The sequence below is a fragment of the Lytechinus variegatus genome, chromosome 1 (genome assembly GCF_018143015.1).
Source record: "Lytechinus variegatus isolate NC3 chromosome 1, Lvar_3.0, whole genome shotgun sequence".
Taxonomy (NCBI): domain Eukaryota; kingdom Metazoa; phylum Echinodermata; class Echinoidea; order Temnopleuroida; family Toxopneustidae; genus Lytechinus; species Lytechinus variegatus.
In genome coordinates, this window is record NC_054740.1 from 73,905,331 (window position 1) to 73,920,903 (window position 15,573).

Below are 15,573 nucleotides of genomic sequence, written 5' to 3' on the forward strand. Positions count from 1 at the left end.
ATAAATCTTGTTTTTTCTTAATTAGTTTGCACTGGGGTAAACAAAATGGCACCCACTTGTACACACTAAAAAATAGGTATAAGTTTACACCTTCAATGTGCAAACTATATGTCACAATGGGAGCAACTTTGCCCCTTCTTTGGAAAGGTGCAACTTTGCACCTTTCTGAACGATGCAAAGTTGCACATATGAGGTGTAGAATTGCACCCCAAAGGTTCTTAGACCTTCACGAGAAGTATCAAGTTGTACCTCCCCCCCCCCCCAAAAAAAAATACAAAGTTGCACCGTAAAGCTGCTCCAAGTGTGACATCTAGTCTGCATCTTCAAAGGTTGGACCTATTAGGACAGCCATGGATCCAACTTGCCTAGGTTTTCCTATTAGGACGCCACCGTGCCTTGCCGTCCACTTCATTTTCCCCCAAATTTTCAGGTGGTAACAGAATCGTTCTGCAATGCACATAATCAGAGTCAATGATTTCTAACCCTACCTTCAATTCCGCAATAATTATTTCTCACAACCAGGAAAGAAATCGAGATCGTGTGTATGGGGTAACACACCTGTAATTACAATGTTTGGTTCCCGTATATAAGGATTTAAAAAAGCCTTATTGAAACAGTTACTAAAATGAAAATGAAATGAAAATCTTTGACAAGGTCATTTAATGAACCGATTCCCCCAAATAAAACTAGAAAAACCATGCTTAGACCACTTTTCTCATATAATTAAGAAACAAGTCATGACAAGCGTAACATGTTCATATAATATTCGAATTGCAATTATGCAATTATTTTCTTAATTCACAAACGCCTCAGCACGTACGATTTCTAAGTAGCTTGTTCCCAGACACTATATACTCTACACAACTTTACATAGGAGCAATTTGTCAAGTAAAATAGTTTTATTGTCATTACACGTATACAAGACGCTCACTCTTGCACATACACTAAGAGTAAACAGTATTTTTTCATTGCCGATCAGGTTCAACTTTGCGAGCATTTTGATAAGGGTGAAGCATGACAGGAACCTATAAGGTTCAAACTTGCACCCCAACCGCCCGCTTGGGGGGGGGGTCTGAAAAATCTTTTAGTTTCCTCACAACTTTCCTCATCAGTTACCCGTATACTAAAAGTTCTGCATCAGAGATTAAAGTTCGTTATGTTGTTGAAGCTAACTGTTGTGTTGTCCCTTCCTCTCTCATTTTTTCTAGCTTGTTCATTGCATATTCATGGTGACATGCACAGAACAGTTCTATCGAAAAAGGGCTTTCTTGTACAAATTAAGTTAGCTTTTTTGTAACTGATCTGGGGCCCGTTGCAGAAAGAGTTGCAATCAATCGCAACTCTAAAAATCCGGCGCAACTTGATTTTCAACCAATCAACAGCGCGCATTTGGGACTTGCGATTGATTTTTTGACTTGCGTTTAAACGCAACTCTTTCTGCAACGGGCCCCTGTACTACTTTATCCAAACCCCTTCCCTTTAGGCTGATAACAAAATGTTCGATTTTCAAGATATGAAGAGTCTCTTCATAAAATGCTTTAATATTTCAAAAAGATCTAAGACCAATTACCATACTAATTATTAAAATACTACAATACTTGAAAGCTATACTTACTTGGAGTATCGTCGTCTACTTCAGGTATTGAAGGATCTACAAAAATAAAACAATTCACAAATTACAACCGAACCTTCAATAGCCATGACAACATGAATCTACTGTCCGAATTAACCTCTTATATATATATTTTCAGCAGATTGAGTTTGATTTTCAAATCTGCCCATGGAAACTAAAAGCATAAACAAGAGTTGAATACTTCCTCTAAAATAAGTTAATAACAGAAGTGAAGAGATCCCTAATTAATTTACATGAATGGGAAAGTGGTCGTGGTTACGTCATAGCAAAATTCATCAAGACGTGTTAACACCTATAAAAGTGGTTTGCAAACTCCAAAGTTGGGTTTTCTAAATAATTAAAAAGCACTTTACATGTCTGTGTCCAATTTAGAAAAATAGTATTACCCCCAGTCAACCACATCTAAACATTAGTGTTGTATAAGTGAATTGTTTATTTTAGAAATGACTGTTGTAAACATTTCATCTGTATCTGAAAATTTAAAAAATGGAACAGGGATTCGATTACATTATTTCAACGCGTCACAAAACATAGTAATTTAAACACAAATACTATTGAAGGAGAATGGTATATGTATATTTATAGAATTGTGAAGTCGGGAATGAATATTTCGTGTACCCATTTATACGATCGTGATTTAGATTGCGCAAAGTATATTCCTCATTTAGTTCTGTCGTAGGCTTCAAACATGGTTTAAAAGGAATGGGTTTGCCGTTATTCCATCCAAAATTAAAGCTACGTGTACACTTCCGACGGAATCATAGGTTTTATGGAGAATGAAAAATAAGTCATGAAAGAACTACTTCTTGACATGACTCATAAACCTTGTCAAACCTCTTTCAATTTTTGGGAGCAGTTTTGTTCACAAAAAAGGAAAGAAAAACGTACATATAACAAAGTGTCTAACTCACGAGATATCCATTGCAGACTGCCACAGTAATGACGTATGCGGAATACACGGGTGGCACCAACACATATATATCTGACTGTGGAGCGTTCAATCGTCAGTCCAGTTTCAATCAGGTTTGTGTAACTCTCGCCCAGCCTGATGCGAATAAAGAGTTGATTGCCTTCCACCGAAAACTGCAAAGCAGCATCAGAAGGAACTTCGCCGATAGCGTATGTATATGATATACTTGAGCCATCGGGAGTTGTAAAATCTAGGCCCTGTGCGCCGAATCCTGTAATGATGGAAATGTACTCCTCATATCAATTAAACTGTTGATCGGGTGTTTTTTTTAATTGCAGATAAAAAGCTAGAGTGTCATGAGCTGTGAATCATTTACTGGTGTGTTACAAACTGCCTATTCACCCTTTTACAATGGACGAGTGCAAGAAAACTGAACGATATTGGAGTAGAAAAGGAGATTTACATCAAACCATAGTTCGTGATCGTTGTACAGTATATAGAATTGAGTATTCAGAATACATACAAACTTGTAACATTCTCACTCTTTTCATTCAGCAACCCCTTGATGTGACTGGCTGAACAAATGCTGCGATAAAAATTGTTATATATTGGGGATAGAGATTTAAGATTGCTATCATATAATAAATCCCGCTTTATCCATTATTTTTTATTCCCAGTTGCCCTGTGACAAATTTAAATGTTTTACACATTTTTTGCGAATTTGTCAGGAATGTTAATAATCACTACTTACTTATGGTGTAACCCTGTCCTGATGGGTTAGATAGGAGGTAGAATATAAGGCCGTTTATATTCTCTTCATTAGAACATACCAAGTTTAAGTCAAAGTCCGAGCTACTATCGGCCTCGTAGATAGGTATGTTCGCACCGTTCGCCTCGATTTCCAGTGAGTAATCTAAAGTGAATATTGATGATTATGATATTAACGAATAACATCAGGGGTATTTTGTGATATGAAGGGGATGGTAATGGGATGCCTTGTCGCTACGCAAAAAAAAGAAATAACTAAAACTTTAAACATCTAATTTCATATATGGCGAATTAACGACACGATTAACGATTCACGACAACACTGTGGCTATTCAAAAAGTTTATGCTGTGTGTCTACCACTACCTATTAGGCGATAAAGCGATAAAATGAACATTTTCAATGATAGATGTACGCAACAATGCGCATGGATTTTTTATACCCCTTTTTGATGGTAAAAACAGCTAGATATCTGTTCATACAACAATCATTTATTAACAAATAGGAAATGAAAACAACAAACGTCATTACTAAAGTATCCCTTTACACAAACATATCATAATACATGTACATTATGATAAAACAACAGCGTCCGTTAACCAGTAGATACAAATTCCTACTGGAAAGCACATTCGCATTAAAATGTGAAAAGGAGTACACAGAGAAGGAACTAAGAAGAAGGGGAATTTACCTTCTGTGTCATCTCCATTAGCCCTCGTTGGCGGGGCGTCCACCACATCTGCATCGCCTACATTATCTTCTCCATTCGTGGAATCCTCATGTGGCCCGTCATCTGTGCTTGTTTCTTCATCAACTGTCTCATCCTCTGCTCCCGCATCACTATTTACTTCCTCTACTGCTGGTTCTGCACCATTATCCTCGGCACCTTCTACAGAATCATCTTCGACGGGTTCTCCTCCTGTACTTTCTTCATTCTCTGTTGAATCATTTTCAGTTGGTACACTTGTATCATCTCTCGACGGCGGGGCGTCCGCCACATCTGCATCGCCTACATTATCTTCTCCATTCGTGGAATCCTCAAGTGGCCCGTCATCCGTGCTTGTTTCTTCATCAACTGTCTCATCCTCTGAACCCGTATCACTATTTACTTCCTCTACTGCTGGTTCTGCACCATTATCCTCGGCACCTTCTACAGAATCATCTTCGACGGGTTCTCCTCCTGTACTTTCTTCATTCTCTGTTGAATCATTTTCAGTTGGTACACTTGTATCATCTCTCGACGGCGGGGCGTCCGCCACATCTGCATCGCCTACATTATCTTCTCCATTCGTGGAATCCTCAAGTGGCCCGTCATCCGTGCTTGTTTCTTCATCAACTGTCTCATCCTCTGATCCCGTATCACTATTTACTTCCTCTACTGCTGGTTCTGCACCATTATCCTCGGCACCTTCTACAGAATCATCTTCGTCGGGTTCTCCTCCTGTACTTTCGTCATTCTCTGTTGAATCATTTTCAGTTGGTACACTTGTATCCTCTCTCGACGGCGGGGCGTCCGCCACATCTGCATCGCCTACATTATCTTCTCCATTCGTGGAATCCTCATGTGGCCCAACATCTGTGCTTGTTTCTTCATCAACTATCTCATCCTCTGATCCCGTATCACTATTTACTTCCTCTCCTGCTGGTTCTGCACCATCATCCTCGGCACCTTCTACAGAATCATCTTCGACGGGTTCTCCTCCTGTACTTTCGTCATTCTCTGTTGAATCACTTTCAGTTGGTACACTTGTATCCTCTCTCGACGGCGGGGCGTCCGCCACATCTGCATCGCCTACACTATCTTCTCCATTCGTGGAATCCTCATGTGGCCCGTCATCTGTGCTTGTTTGTTCATCAACTGTCTCATCCTCTGATCCCGTATCACTATTTACTTCCTCTCCTGCTGGTTCTGCACCATCATCCTCGGCACCTTCTACAGAATCATCTTCGACGGGTTCTCCTCCTGTACTTTCGTCATTCTCTGTTGAATCATTTTCAGTTGGTACACTTGTATCATCTGTCGACGGCGAGGCGTCCGCCACATCTGCATCGCCTACATTATCTTCTCCATTCGTGGAATCCTCATGTGGCCCGTCATCTGTGCTTGTTTGTTCTTCAACTGTCTCATCCTCTGATCCCGTATCACTATTTACTTCCTCTACTGCTGGTTCTGCACCATCATCATCGGCACCTTCTACAGAATCATCTTCGACGGATTGTTCGTTCCCTGCTCCTGTACTTTCGTCATTATCTGTTGAATCATTTTCAGTTGGTACACTTGTATCCTCTCTCGACGGCGGGGCGTCCGCCACATCTGCATCGCCTACATTATCTTCTCCATTCGTGGAATCCTCATGTGGCCCGTCATCTGTGCTTGTTTCTTCAACTGTCTCATCCTCTGATCCTGTATCACTATTTACTTCCTCTCCTGCTGGTTCTGCACCATCATCCTCGGCACCTTCTACAGAATCATCTTCGACGGGTTCTCCTCCTGTACTTTCGTCATTCTCTGTTGAATCACTTTCAGTTGGTAGACTTGTATCATCTCTCGACGGCGGGGCGTCCGCCACATCTGCATCGCCTACATTATCTTCTCCATTCGTGGAATCCTCATGTGGCCCGTCATCTGTGCTTGTTTCTTCATCAACTGTCTCATCCTCTGATCCCGTATAACTATTTACTTCCTCTCCTGCTGGTTCTGCACCATTATCCTCGGCACCTTCTACAGAATCATCTTCGACGGATTCTTCGTTTCCTGCTCCTGTACTTTCGTCATTATCTGTTGAATCATTTTCAGTTGGTACACTTGTATCATCTCTCGACGGCGGGGCGTCCGCCACATCTGCATCGCCTACATTATCTTCTCCATTCGTGGAATCCTCATGTGGCCCGTCATCTGTGCTTGTTTCTTCAACTGTCTCATCCTCTGATCCCGTATAACTATTTGCTTCCTCTACTGCTGGTTCTGCACCATTATCCTCGGCACCTTCTACAGAATCATCTTCGACGGATTCTTCGTTTCCTGCTCCTGTACTTTCGTCATTCTCTGTTGAATCACTTTCAGTTGGTACACTTGTATCATCTCTCGACGGCGGGGCATCCGCCACATCTGCATCGCCTACATTATCTTCTCCATTCGTGGAATCCTCATGTGGCCCGTCATCTGTGCTTGTTTCTTCATCAACTGTCTCATCCTCTGATCCCGTATAACTATTTGCTTCCTCTCCTGCTGGTTCTGCACCATTATCCTCGGCACCTTCTACAGAATCATCTTCGACGGATTCTTCGTTTCCTGCTCCTGTACTTTCGTCATTATCTGTTGAATCATTTTCAGTTGGTACACTTGTATCCTCTCTCGACGGCGGGGCGTCCGCCACATCTGCATCGCCTACATTATCTTCTCCATTCGTGGAATCCTCATGTGGCCCGTCATCTGTGCTTGTTTCTTCATCAACTGTCTCATCCTCTGATCCCGTATCACTATTTACTTCCTCTACTGCTGGTTCTGCACCATTATCCTCGGCACCTTCTACAGAATCATCTTCGACGGATTCTTCGTTTCCTGCTCCTGTACTTTCGTCATTCTCTGTTGAATCATTTTCAGTTAGTACACTTGTATCATCTCTCGACGGCGGGGCGTTCGCCACATCTGCATCGCCTACATTATCTTCTCCATTCGTGGAATCCTCACGTGGCCCGTCATCTGTGCTTGTTTCTTCATCAACTGTCTCATCCTCTGATCCCGTATAACTATTTGCTTCCTCTACTGCTGGTTCTGCACCATTATCCTCGGCACCTTCTACAGAATCATCTTCGACGGATTCTTCGTTTCCTGCTCCTGTACTTTCGTCATTATCTGTTGAATCATTTTCAGTTGGTACACTTGTATCCTCTCTCGACGGCGGGGCGTCCGCCACATCTGCATCGCCTACATTATCTTCTCCATTCGTGGAATCCTCATGTGGCCCGTCATCTGTGCTTGTTTGTTCATCAACTGTCTCATCCTCTGATCCTGTATCACTATTTACTTCCTCTCCTGCTGGTTCTGCACCATTATCCTCGGCACCTTCTTCTCCTTGTTCTTCTCCAGCTGGAGACAATTCGGTCAATTTATCTAAGAACAAACACACAAAGAATATTGTGAGCTTATTTTCTCTACTCTTGATATAAATACAATATCATGATCATTAAATGGGCCACTATAATTGATTTAACATCCTTTATGTTTAATAATTAAGTTATGTTAAATCTATATCTCAATATTCTTTGATGATGTCTCAATATTCTTTGATGTTCACAACGTATATTTATTGGTTAATTTTTGAAATCTACAATCCTAACCATACTTTCAGCTTTCCTCAAGCATGGAGACTTGTAGGTATTATGCGTCTATTTTCAAGAACTGTATTATTATTATTCATTTTCATTATTATTTCACAACTCCCCCCCCCCCCTGTCCCCTTATGGAGCCTTAATATGGCCTGTTCGTGAATAGATGATTTTGACCCTACCCGCCCGCTTTTAAAAGATATATCGATCATGTCTATCGTCATACTATACTCTTGTCGTCCAAAAGAATTCCTGAGTTCCTTTTTCATTTAAATTCATATAAATTTGATAGTGGCATTCATCCAAAAGCTATATACTGCTCTAAGTAGGTCAATTTAAAAAAAATATAGTAAGTTTTAGGCTATCAACCCATACCAACTCCTATTTGGTCAATATGTGATAAATGATGAATCTATATTTTTTATAAAAAAAAAAAACGTATTTGGTATTCTATCTCGGTGGACGTCTGTACCTTGAAGCTGAGATGTGCCAAATTTGGAGTTATTGTGCTCATTCGTTATACGAATATGGAAAGAGTTATAATATTGTTCATACTATGTTAGTAGGCAAAATATTGAAAATACGGGACGGAATTAATCCATTTGGATATAGCTCTTTCACTGAGGAAAGATAACGCCTATACGCACATTACAGACGCATTTTACTTTGCTTCATGCACAAGAACGGAAATGGAAGGGGGAGGGGAATGAAAACAACAGAGCGGGAAATGGAGAGGAGGAATGACAGCCTCTGCCCTTGGATGTGGGTACGCTAGGGTCGCGTGGGGGAGTGTTTGAAACATAATAGTCAGTTACTCCTATCTAGTTCTGGGTTTGAATCGGACACTGCTGTCAACTGATGAGATCCAAAGCATGTGATATATCCAACACCTCAGGTGACCCAGAAGCGGGGGGGGGGGGGTGGGGGCAGTGGCGTAGCTAGGATTTGTTTCCTGGGGGCACTGGAGAGTCCTTACTTTTTCAGGGGGACACTATTTTTCTGTGTGTGTGTGTGTGTGTATGTGTCTCAAGGGCAGATCCAATTTTCGCCATTAGGGGATGGGCCTGAAATTATCTTCACCTTTATTTTCCCCGATTAGTCACTCCTTAGATTTAATCTTATAAAACAACATAAATATGAAATAATCTCATTTGCCCTAAAAAAAAAAAGTGCGAGCGCGCAGCGCTTGCACTTTTTTTTTACCTTCATGTAATTTGTCCTGAAAATTTAACATTCTGGGCAATGTTTGTGAATTGTGATCGTGAACAAGATATACATGTACGTAATTAGATAACTTCTGTCAACGCCAATCGCGAACAGAAATTTAATAAATGTTCTCGCATGATCGAAAATGGACCTGTTAAGAATAACCGAGGGAGTCTTCGTACTTACGAGCAGTGATCCTAATGTTACACTGCTCTCCATGTTGGATGAAGATACGTAAACTCTTCAGAAGTTGGAAGTCAAGCTCATCACCAGTGATTTCAATGCTCCTGCTTTGTTGGATATGCTCGATTCTGAAAGACTTTACTCCATCCGTCTTTGTCTGGAGGGTGACAGTTCCCGATTTGCCGGATTCTGTTCCACTCGGCCCTGATGATGTGCCACATTCATGCTTCGAACGCGTGATTAGCAGTTCCGGCAAAATATCTGGCGCAAAAAAAAAACAAGAGGGGTTGAATTTCATTTCAAAGCAAACTTAAAAATCAATTATTACAAAAATGACCAGGAGCACTGGAATGTTTACGATCACTCAATTAACTTATTTTGGATGGAAAAAATGTGTTATTGTTGAAAACATCACCCCAAAAATAATTTGGTTTACGTTTAAAAGGATCGCGTACGTTAGCATTAATGAATATGAAATTAGATGAGCTGATACAATAATTGAGAAAAACACTCATATTCCACGGAATAATAGTTCACTGTTGTCTACTTACATGTAAGAGAGGGAGGTAGGTCAAAATATGATTAACGGTCAAGCCCATCCCAGAAAATGTTTGATTTGAATCAATAAAGAAAAGTCAAACACGTACTGCTGAAGATTTCATCAAAATCGGATGTAACTAAGAAAGTTATGACATTTTAAAGTTTCGCTTACTTTTGACTAACAAGTTACATGCACAAATTAGTCGCATGCAAATGCGAGAATCAATGATGTCCCTCACTATTTTTTTTTTCTATAATAATAAAATATTTCAATTTTTACAGATTTGACAGTAAGGATCGACTTGACTGAACAATGAAATGTTTAACAAAGGTAATTCCACATATTCAGAGAGAAATAAAATTTTGTTTCAGAGGACAATGAGGAGAAAATAACAATATTTCACCTTTCATATAATAGAATACGAAATAAATAGTGAGTGAGTAATGTCATCAGTTTCCTCATTTGCATACCAACCGGGATGTGCATATAACTATTTTGTGAAATTATGCGAAACTTATTTAAACGCTGCTCCACATCTCTTTTACCTGCTTTGTAGCAGTTGGTAGCCTCATCCGCATCTTCTAATGATGAGATTGCACCGTTGCACAAGAGTAGGACCAAATGTGGTTTTGTCTTACAGCTGTATTCCATGTCCATTGTAAACGGTGATGAAGGAAGGTCGTCGTCCTCGAATACATTTGCGCCTGCCATGTCACCAACTGAGATCAAGTGGGAAACCAATGTGCCTGTAGTGGAATGAGATTCACCAAATAATTTATTGTTTGCTAATTCTACAGAAATTTTGATATAAGGAAGCATGATTTTGAATTTAAAGCACTCAAGAAAATTTCCAATCAACAAAGGACCGCACTAAGAGCTGATGAGACTTTTCATATCATGATGGAGTTGGAAAACCTACATATCCGTTCGTCCTCAAATGCACAATTTTAATGCGGTCAAAAACTTAGAATTCAGTTAGGTTTCTTTCAAGGTTAATATCGCCACGAAGGTCACAGGTCATTTTGAATTTTTAAGGTGGCCATTAATTATAAAGCCTAATAAATTAGAATGTAGAAAAATAATACCACAGAACTTCCAACCCTGGACTCCCAAACTTAGTTGTTCACGGATAGAACAATTTTCTCATGGGGTTTTCAAGTGACTCGAATCATGGTTTATCAATTTATTTATTAATTTATACTTACGTTCTCTGCATGGACACGTGCATTCTGGTAAATCAAAAGGGTTAAAACAGAGAGAAAATGATTATTATTACTGACAGAAATAATGCGCATATAAAATACTAGTAAGCGCTCTTCTATCATCCCCTATGCCTACAAGTAAAAAGTGGTCTAAACAGAATTCAAGGATGTACTTCCACTGTTATACCCTTTATCTAAAGACTGATTATTCGATTTTCGCCTCGGTGTCTTTTTATGAACAGCGTAATAGTGGCCCTTATCCCCCTTCCGAAACTTTGAAACTCACATTTATTTTTTTAAGAAAATGCTAAATTCAACAAGAGTTTGCCAGAAATCCTTAGATTCGCTTTAGAAAAATACAAAAGCACCCCCATAACAGGCTTGGTTGCTCAATATTATTTTTTTTAAAAGATATTTCCTTTATGCGGGGGATATATCATTAGACACATGCCACAAACCGTCTAGGAGAAAAATAAACACTAAAAAAATGATTACTCGATATTGAGTAAAAAAATATACCCTTTACCTATACGTAGAAAGGGAACATGGTTGTCATTGGATCAAAACTGTACTCAGGACAGGTTGTGTAAAATATTGACCAATAAATGTGCAATATTTTACTCAACCCATTGTGCAGAATATTTGTCACAATGGGGAAAATGAAAAAAAATGTATTTATGTTGGGTAAAAAGGGAAATTGGTTGTTGTTGGGTAAAAAGTGACACAACACAGGTTGTGTAAAGTATTTTACTCAACAAGTGTGCAGAATATTTGACACACAATGTTAATGAAAATGTTAATGATAATGTTGAGTAGGCTGTCGGCACAAGTCGGCATTCGATGGTATGGACTAATTTAATTGTGGGAGCGTCGTTAGCTTTTCGTGAACGTTGCCACGAATGGATCAACACCATCAAATTACCTTTATCAGGGCTGACTTAGATCTCTATGCAATTCCTAAACACTTATCAAAATGTTAAAATGGCCTTCTATTTCGGTGATAACTTTTTTTTTTGCTTGTCTAATTTTCCAGCCCCTGGTCCCCATCCCTTTGGGGACAGATTTCAGCCCATGCATGGAACGTATTCTCCGTCCATGATGTCAGGCAAAAATTAATGTCATTGAGCAGATTATACAAGTAAACTGTTAATGTAAACGCGCGGCTACAACGCAGAGTAAATTCTCTTGATCAACAAAATATAATAGATCGATCTGCATTTTCTTTACCATTTTTTTTCACTTTTTTTATTTCCAGTGCTCGAAATCGGCAACTGTGTTACTATGGTTCTATATAGGCCTATGCGGTCCTATTAAACCAATTAAGGCTAAGTAGATCTACCAAGCTCATTGGTCTAACGTTATAACCAGTTCTAAATTAACCATAGCATTAGTCGCCATTAGACAGGTCCAGAGTTGAGATAATGTTAAAACCAAGCTAGCCTATTCTAGCCATGACCTCGCCAGGCATTTTGTCTTGTCATTGATTGCAATTTGATGTGTTAAAAGGGATGGTCCGGATTGAAAATATATCTAAATGAGTAGAGTAAAATTTACAGAGTAAAATGCTGAAAATTTCATCTAAATCGGAAAACAAATAATAAAGTTATTGAATTTTAAAGTTTCTCAATATTTTGTGGAAAATGTTATATGCACATCGTGATGAATATTTTTTGGTGGGCTGATGATGTCACATGTTCACTTTCCATTTGCTTGTGAAACTATTTGAAATCATAAATATTTCATTTCATGAAAGCAGATGAAGAAATGAACAGTTAACGATAGGCCTACACTGTAAAAACTGTGGTGTTAAAACTGACACCAATAGGTGTTAATAGAGGACCACACCCTGAGGTGTTAAAATTACACCCTACAAATTGAACATAACACCAAAGGGTGTAAATGTAACAACCAAAGGTGTTGTAATAACACCTATGGGTGTAAAACTAACACCACCAATTTAACACCGGTGTAAAATAACTGGTGTTGTCCTCTATGTACACCGGTTAACAACACAGTGTTTGCTGTGTACTACTCTACATAGACACCTATTCAAACATTTAGGGGGAAAATCATTGGATTTCAATACCGAAATGATTCAATTAAAATTTAATGTCAGTTTCTCCCTACGCCACGGCCATGCCACTTGTCTTTACCAGCCACCATTCTAACGTTACAATTCACATGGCATGACGGACCTTTTCGAGTCATGTCGATATTTATTTTCAGTTTCACAGGTTTTCATTCACTCATTCACGCAAAGGCGCAGACATGCACACTTTTTTCACGTCGATATTTTTGGGGAGATAAATAGGCCTACTCGATTTCAAATTCGGTAATCATGGGCTTTAGGAGCATAAATTAATCAATCTAGAAATTCGAGTCTGTGATTAATCGTTAACTTTTGAGTTACCCGACTCTAATCTCGCGTTGTAGAGATTGGCGAAAGGTGCCTATTGTTAAAACAAAAACGCAAAGGTTAAGTCTAATAGGAAGCAAACGACCTGAGCAAATTGCATGTTTATCAGAAATGAAGTAGTATTTTTTTATATTTTATTTTAGCAATCATTTACCTTTTATTTGGTTTCAACAAAGAAGTCACAATTACATGAATGCAATAAAGGAACATTAATGTGTCATCCTATTCTAACTAACAAAAAAAATGTTTGCAAGCAACTACTTACTTTAATGATTCAGGACCTGAATAATTGAAGCTAGAAGTTGCTTGAAAGAACCAAAGGCGAAAAAAAAATTTAAAAAAGATGTGCAGTTTCTTTATGCATTCGATCAAATTTTCTAAGTCAAGTATTCTTTACTTTATCTGTGCGAGTCACTGAAACAGAAATTCCGACATTCAAAAAATTAAAAACTCTTTAGTCAGGAAGCTTACCTGTGTTCTGCTGCGCATTCGTAAGATGAATGAGAATGAAGCTCAAAAGAGCAATTCGTAAGATGTGGAAATCCATTGCAGTTTTACATCAAAACAGCGTCTAAGATTATAAAAATCAAACTTTCAGAGGGTAAAAAATCAGGTTATCAAGACGTTACTGGTTATAAAAACTATTTTTCTATTAGGATAGGGTGGCAAACTTACGATTTTCCAAAATTCACAAAATTTCTATTGTCGCAAAAATATCGGTCAAAATATATATTTTTTTAAATAAATAATTGCCCAAGCTAACAAAACATGAAATTTAACGAATCAACTAAAAAAACCTATGATAAAAGAATTTCTTTCTTCGGACTATGCTACCCTTTTAAGCAAAACATTCAAAATTGTATACCTGCCCAGACGAGCGAGCTGAACGATCGGTTGATAAATGCGCTTTTCAGAAAGCGAGGGTGATTATTATCCTCGTCTTTCTTGCCACTAATTAGACGAAGCTATTTCTCAATCGGGTATATGTTCAGTGTCTAGTTAATGCATTTAATAAGCTGATCGTGTGAATTTAGATGTGGATTCACCTATAACAGTTAATGGTATGGTCTTCAATAATCACCTTGGTGGTAGCCACCTGTTATGTCTGAGGCGGAGAACTATGGAGCCAGCGAGCGGGCCAATGATAGGCCTATAGATCCAGCCAGGCAAGTGTAGTTATTCCCTGATTCGTTCTCATCCTCAGTATCCGCCTTAATTTCACACGAATCATGTTCCACCATCTCCCCTCTCTACAGTGCGTATCAAAAAAAGTTTACGCTTAAAACAAAATCCTGTAAAATTATACATTTGTAATATTCTGAAGATTTTTCCACATTTTAACATTGGTACAGATCCATTTAAGCAAATGACGATATAACTGTCGAAAAATATTTCCGCTTGAGTGAGCACCACTCACTTTTGAAAAGTTAGTGAAAAATGATTTGCGCAGAACTTTGAAATAGTGCGAATAAAGGTAGACCTTAATCATTGAAAAAAAGTGGAATTTAGCTCGTAACATTGATTTGAAGATATATTTTACCTTTTTAAAACTTGTTTCCTTGCCCAAAACACTTCGAAGAGTGGATTGCGCCCCACCCCACTTCCCCACACACCGAGGCCATCGTGACGATACTTGCTTAACACTGAGCTGTGTTTTACATGAAATGGCTTAGGCTTGATTTTCATTTTCTTAATCATTTTCAAGCTTCGGAAAAGTGTGGAGATACAGCTATCAAATGAAAAATGAAATGTAAACCCAATTTCAGTGATAAAACCTTAGTGAAAAATGCTGGAGGTGTCTGATATAAACTTTTGTTCAGATTCAGTTATGTCCTCAGATCCAGCTAGGACAAAAAGGGTAAAGTTTGTGCTTACTAAGTGTTGAAATTTCAATTTGGGTGGCAAAATTATTACAAAATGCTTGAATGTATCCGTTTTATTTCAATTGACTAAAAGAGTAAAGGAATAGTATGAGAAATATTGCACAGGATAAGTTTGATTTCGCCCTTTCCCCTTGACACAGCGTGAAAACAAGTATTTCTGCGCAAACAGATTTCTGCGAGCTTTACAAAAATGGACAGTGCTCACTCAAGTGTAACATTCTAACTAAACTTTTAATTTCATTGGATATATGAGACCCAAACCCAAGATCATATGAGAAAATATTACCCACATGTTGTATATTTTTTAATTCCCAGGGCGTTTTCAAAGTGTAAGCTTTTTTTTGATACGCACTGCATATCTGTATTTCTGTCCCTTTCTACATGTGCGTCCCAAAACCTATGTACTTTTGAAATGGCTGCCAAATAAAAAGCATATCACTTTGGGGAGAAAGACTTATATAGATGGAAAGACAATGAAGTCATCTTTCAAAATAATTTCAAATT

General features: G+C 38.7%; 1 protein-coding gene across 1 annotated transcript in view; it reads right to left on the reverse strand.

The window, feature by feature from the left end:
- Positions 1-14,117, reverse strand: part of LOC121431846 — a 30,197-nt gene extending 16,080 nt beyond the window's left edge. Inside the window, exons 1-9 of the mRNA XM_041629613.1 lie at positions 14,052-14,117; positions 13,658-13,757; positions 10,774-10,797; positions 10,114-10,314; positions 9,031-9,288; positions 4,001-7,423; positions 3,295-3,456; positions 2,545-2,814; positions 1,616-1,651 (exon numbers count right to left, since the gene is read on the reverse strand). Of these exons, the coding sequence (XP_041485547.1) occupies positions 1,616-1,651; positions 2,545-2,814; positions 3,295-3,456; positions 4,001-7,423; positions 9,031-9,288; positions 10,114-10,314; positions 10,774-10,797; positions 13,658-13,733 (4,450 nt within the window). The 5' untranslated portion in view covers positions 13,734-13,757; positions 14,052-14,117. The remainder of the gene's footprint in view (positions 1-1,615; positions 1,652-2,544; positions 2,815-3,294; positions 3,457-4,000; positions 7,424-9,030; positions 9,289-10,113; positions 10,315-10,773; positions 10,798-13,657; positions 13,758-14,051) is intronic.
- Between the last annotated feature and the right edge of the window lie 1,456 nt (positions 14,118-15,573).